This window comes from Glycine max, chromosome 12 (genome assembly GCF_000004515.6).
Source record: "Glycine max cultivar Williams 82 chromosome 12, Glycine_max_v4.0, whole genome shotgun sequence".
Lineage (NCBI taxonomy): Eukaryota > Viridiplantae > Streptophyta > Magnoliopsida > Fabales > Fabaceae > Glycine > Glycine max.
In genome coordinates, this window is record NC_038248.2 from 38,106,017 (window position 1) to 38,112,016 (window position 6,000).

At 33.8% G+C, this 6,000-nt stretch overlaps 1 protein-coding gene across 1 annotated transcript; it reads right to left on the reverse strand.

Annotated features, from left to right (window-relative positions):
* Window positions 1-4,068: 4,068 nt before the first annotated feature.
* On the reverse strand, window positions 4,069-5,368 carry LOC102662942 (probable serine/threonine-protein kinase clkA). The gene has a single exon (XM_006592791.4). It carries the CDS (start codon window positions 5,304-5,306, stop codon window positions 4,407-4,409), a length of 900 nt encoding a protein of 299 aa, XP_006592854.1. The 5' UTR covers window positions 5,307-5,368; the 3' UTR covers window positions 4,069-4,406.
* Between the last annotated feature and the right edge of the window lie 632 nt (window positions 5,369-6,000).

Sequence of the window (6,000 nt, forward strand, 5' to 3'; positions counted from 1 at the left end):
TTACTTTAATAGTAGATCTTATATTGAGATCTTAAATAATTTTTTGTAGGTTCTAAAACAAATCTACCACCTGATATTTATTTACAATTTATTTTAAAATAATTAATTATATAATTTTTAATTATGAAAAAAGTAATTTAAAAATAGAAAATTTAATAATAATTAAAATACTTATTCGTCAAGATAATTAAAATTTACAATAATACATAACATTGATCAGGAAAAAATACAAACATCAACATTAAGCAACAAAAATTAAATTTCATCATTATATATGGATAATTCTCAGAGCGTCAACAATTTGAAGGAACAATTGTTCCTTTGTGTATACACAATTTTTAGATAACTAGTCATTCATCAAATGACTATATCCATTTTCACGATTACTATTTATGTTTCTTCTTGTTTGTTTAGACTGGTTGATACTCTCTGCTTGTTGTTGCAGTTGACGTAAGTATCTCTATCGATAATTTGTTGCCAAACTCTATCGAAGTTAGAGTTTCAAGCCATTTTACAAGTGAGTAAGGGTAGAAAAAATAACAAAAGAAGTTTAAAGTAGAAGGTGGGGTGTGCATGAATGAGAGGGAACTGAACAATGAAATAACATCATCAACAACAATTAGTTTATTAGCTAGTTTATGTAATGGGTAGTTTTTATAACCACTAGTTTATATAATGGCTAGTTTTTGAAACAACTAGTTTTTACTAGCTATTTTATTGTAACCACTATTTTTAATGGCTACTTAAAAGTTACATATTAACAAATAACTTGTGTAGTTAAAAACAAACTTCAACATTCAACTAATTGAAAATGTGTTACAACATCATAACAGATAACTTAATACATAAAAAACAAACTATTAAACTAATCAAAAAAATTAATTAAAAACAAACTTAAACTTACAACTAATTAACTCAAACTTATTTAAAATATAATCACAAGTGGTTTTGTGTTTCTTGAGTTAATTTTCAATCATGTCAGTTGTGTCCTTTATAAGAATATTGTATGTCTTCACGATGCTATTAGACGCCACTGCCTCTATTATTTGCTTTTCGACAATATTTCTTTCCTTCATTTCTTATTCAATGTGAGACAAGTCCACAATTGATGTAGAAGAAGATGCTCATTTTCCTTTCATCTTCCTTTTAGCCGCCTTTAGTCCCATTAGGTGAGAGAGTGGTGTAGGGGTGTCACTTTTAGAAACACTAATCGGTGTCTCCAAATTAGATGACGATAGTTAATTCCAATTTTCACTCAAATTTGTTCTTTTTGAAGGAACTTCTTTGCATTGTTCTAACAATCTAGGTTGATCTTTTAATAGCCGCCATGCATCCTCCAAAGCAAAATCTTTTTTTTCATCTTCCTTCCAAATAGCATATGCATTAACCATCACATCGTGCTCCATGTAACCACTTTTCTTCAAAACAACAACTTGCTTGTAACAACTATTGAACTTTTGAACAACATTATGAATTTTTGGCCATCGAAATTTCAGTTGATTACTAGATCTCTCACTTAGATTGTCACAATATGTGTTGTAATTTTCTACAATCCTTTTCCAAAAAACCTCTCATTTTTTACCATCACCGATGATTGAATCAAGTGAGACATTAAACCATTAACTAATGAGAAGTTTATCCTCTTCAATAGAAAAGAATAGTTGTGTGCCCTTTTTCTTCTTTATAGAACTCCTTCCTCCTTCCTCTACTATAATATTTTCTAACCCAATTTTGGTAGAAAATTATGGAAATTGTGTATCAATTTCCTCATTTGAAAGAGTTTGTGCACGACTACAATTATTGGGAGGCTTACGGAATGCGATGAAGGTGTTTTATAGCATTGAAGGAAAGGTTTGAGAACTTTTGGTATAAGGGGATTGATTATAAGTTACTAGGGTGGTGGCTGTAATGACAAGTAGGGAATGAAATGAGGAGGAATACGAGAATTTTTGCTCATTGTTGGAGAGTTACTAAGGTGGTGGTTGTAGTGGCAAGTAGGGAATGAAATAAGGAGAAATTTGAGAATTTTTTCTCATTGTTGGAAGTGGTGATGACAACAAAGAATACAATGGAGGAGGATGTTGCGAATTTTCATTTGAAGGAGGTTGTTGGTAATTTGTTAACAAATTAATATAAACTTATCAATTAAATTTATTTGGATCCATATGACAAGGAACAAATAAAACAAGATTTAAAATTGGAATTGGAGAATTTGAGAATGTCAATGAGAATAAGAATGAGAATGAAAAAATGTGTGCAAATTGCTTCCCACGATGACCCAATTTAATAAGATTCATGTACAATTATATTTCTAAAATATTTTAATGTGAAAAATAACTTCACAGAGTCAGACTAATAGTAGACTTGCAAATGCATTTGTATTGTGTGTAAACAGTTAAAAATTCAACCAACGGTCACTGAAAGACCCAGCCAATGTTCACTAAAACACCTAGCCAATGTTCGCTGAGATACACAAGCAATGTTCACTAAAATGACCAATTGCCATTTTTTTTTAATTTTCTATTCCCTATCCGCACTCCTTCCCCAACTCCCTCTCCTCCCTTTCTCCTCAATTTTCTCCCTTCTTCTCTCATGCCACCCCCCTTTCCTCCCTCAAATCCCATCCTTCTTCCCCTGCATTGTGTCGCACCCCTCCCCCTCTCCTTCCTCTTTTTTTTTTTTTGTTTTCCTTTCTTCTCCACAATGACCCAATTTAATAAGATTCATGTATAATTCTATTTCTAAAATATTTTAATGTGAAAAGTAACTTCACAAAGTCAAACTAATAGTAGGCTTGCAAATGCATTTGTGTTGTGTGTAAACAGTTAAAAATTCAACCAACAGTCATTGAAAGACCTATCCAATATTCACTAAAACACCTAGCCAATGTTCACTGAGACACCTATTGTTGACAAACAATGTTCATTAAAATGGTCAATTGTCAATTTTTGTTTAAGTTTCTATTCTCCATCTGTGCTCCTCCCCCAACCCCCTTTCCTCCCTCCTCTTTTTTCTCCCTTCTTCTCTCGTGCCATCCCCCTTTCCTCCCTTAGATCCCATCCTTCTTCTCCTCAAAGCTTCATTTTTTTTTGTTACTAGTTGTTGCTTCCCGGGGATGTTGTGAAGAGAGAGTAAAAAATCAATTGTTTTGAAATTGTTACATATCTTGAGAGTTCTTCTACAAGAACTGAATCTCCAACATCCTGCTCTAATGATAGATCTTAACAAAACTATAAATTTTAATATTGTAATGTTGAAGTAGTCTCCTATCAATTAATTGAGGATAGTTAGCACCACTTTAATAATGCAATGTAGTATCATAAAAGTCACTTAACCATACCTTTCCCTTTTCCATTAGAGTTTTCTTTGGATACTCACATAAACAGTAGTTACAACTTACAAAAGAAAAAGAAACAAGAAAAAAAAAGAAAGGAAAGGTAAAATAAAAGGAAGAAAAAAAAAGTGAATGCTTTATATTAGAATTTAGACAACCGGCATCCGACATCCGTGGTCCTTGGCTCAAACTAACAAAAGGGAAAGCATGAAGATGTAAATAAAGGGGTTTTAATCTGAAATTAATAACTTGCCTTAGTTTCATATATAGTAAGAACAACCTAGTTAGATTGCATCGTTAATTTGGTAAATATTCGTCGTCCATGAAGTTATGTTTTGTTAAACAGACCACTCTGGATGCATCAATTGTTCGAATAATGAGCGCGCCAGTTTTATGCTTTTAGCGCAAGTATGTAACTTTCAATCATCAATGAATATTACTATAATAATTTCAGAAAGCAAGCATGCACAAATCATGTTTTTCCATATTCCTTTTCAGGGTATTTTGCTTTTTGGTTTCATTTTTGGCAATTATTTCCGTTCTCCCAAATCAATCTAAATTACGTAACGATAACACCAACTGGAAAAGACGTGATATAACTGGGTTCGAGTCCCCTTAAATTCTACCATCCTGACGTTAATTCTTGTCTTCGATATCTCGTGTGATATAAATTCCAAGCTCATTTTAGTTATTGAATTTTAATAATTGATTATAAGGATAAAGAAGAAATCAAAGGCAGAAATTTTGTCATATAATATAATACGGCATCAAGTTTTGTGCCATCTAATTGTGACATAAACACAGAAAGGTATATAGTTTCCAATTGTCAAAATACCGAAAAAGATAGATAGAACCTCACACTGCACAAATGATAACACTGCGTACTCTCTCCATCACTTTGATCAGCAACATAAGAAACTGCAAGACCAAGGATGAAACTAGAAAGTAAAGCATCACAATTACTATCTCATAACTTAGTATTTTCTTTCAATGTGTAACCCTTGTGTGTGTGTCTCACTCTGATTCTTTCACCACACAAAAATGCAAAAAAAAAAAAAAAAACAAAAAACACTCAAGGGGTGTAGCCTTGTTCTTCCTGCTGCTTCTCGTACTCTTCCATGGTGTCAAACTCATTTGGATACTGACTCTTCTCATAGTAACCTTCGTTTTCAGTAGTCCTCCCTCTCCCTGATTCGTACCCATTAAGGTTATAATTCTCATTAACACTATTCACATGATAGTAGTAATTTCTATTCTCCAAGGACCTTGTGTCACTCATTCCCTCTCTCTTCTCCTCATAGCCATTGCCGTTATAGTTGTTGTTGTTGTTATTGTTGTTGTTGTTGTTGTAGTAGTAGTAATTTTCCTTGCCATTGTAGTTGTTGTTGTTGTTGTAGTAATTTTCCTTTTCGTTGTAGTTGTTGTTGGAGTAGCCACCAATGTAACTGTTCCTGTACTCTTCCCTAGTGTTGTGATTGTTGTTGTACTCTTCATTGTTGTTGTTGTAGAAATTGGATTTGGGGTAGCCAGTTTTGTAGCTCTCCTCATTGACGTCTTCATTCAGAAGCGCATTTTGAAAGGTGGTGGTGGCGGTAGGAGTCTCCTTGGTGGGAGGGTATTGGCTATAAGAGCCTCTACCATAGAGGCCATAAGCCTCTCCACTGTCAAAAAATTCAGGCTCTGGTGCTGGTCCAGATGGTATTGTTGACCCAATTTCTTGTTCAGCTGAAGGTGCTGGTGTTGGTGCTGTTTCTGGTTCTGGTGTTGGTGCTGCTGATGCTGGTTCTAGAGCTGGTTCTGGTGCTAGTGCTGGAGATTCAGCTTTTGTTTTGTCAAGAGGGTCTCTGACATTATAGATGGTTCTGAAATGGGAGAACAAGCTAAAGAGCTTGCCTTCTCTAGCTTGAATTTGGGGGGAGATGACAAGCACCAAGAGCAAAAAGAAAGAGAGTTGGTTCCCAAAAGAAGCCATAGTATGGAATGAATAATGATAGTGAGAGGTAAGTGTTAAGAAAGTGATGTTGTTTGGGTCATTTATAGAGAGACTAAAGTTTCAATATATCAAAGGCCGGCTAATTATGCGAGGATTGTGGAGGGAAGAAGAATGGGTGTGGGGTATGATAATGACTTCAATTCCATGCTGCATGTGCAAGGTTTGAGAAATGAGATAGCCAGCATGGGAAACACAAAGATGTGTACATTGTGTAGTGCTGAGACAGCACTATGGTCTAAGTCAAAAAGTGGCATTTTATTTTGTTGCTTTTTCATTGGTGAGGTAAGATGAGTTCCCTTTTGCTATACGAATTTCAAAATTAATTGGCGGGCCCTTTCGCAACAATGGTAAAAATGGTACTTGAAAAAAAGGGGATAGAAAATGAATACAATTGTAAGTGGGAAGTGTGAAACTTGGAAACAGAGAAGCCATATCACTATTGAAACATGAATTATCTTAAAGAAATAGTTATATATTGTGTGTGTTTTTAATAAACTCAGGTTATTCTTAGGTTCAGTGCAATTGATTAATTTTTCAAAATACTTTAATTTATTTATGAAATTAATCTCTTTGAATAAATGTTTTTCTATATCCACAAGTTTAAGGATTGAACATCTGATCCTAACTCAACAAATTACAGTGTTTTTACAATCAATTTGGTTCAGAAAAATTT

Bases quoted from the DNA above. Each gene is read 5' to 3' on its own strand.
- LOC102662942 (XM_006592791.4), bottom strand. From the start codon at position 5,306: ATGGCTTCTTTTGGGAACCAACTCTCTTTCTTTTTGCTCTTGGTGCTT.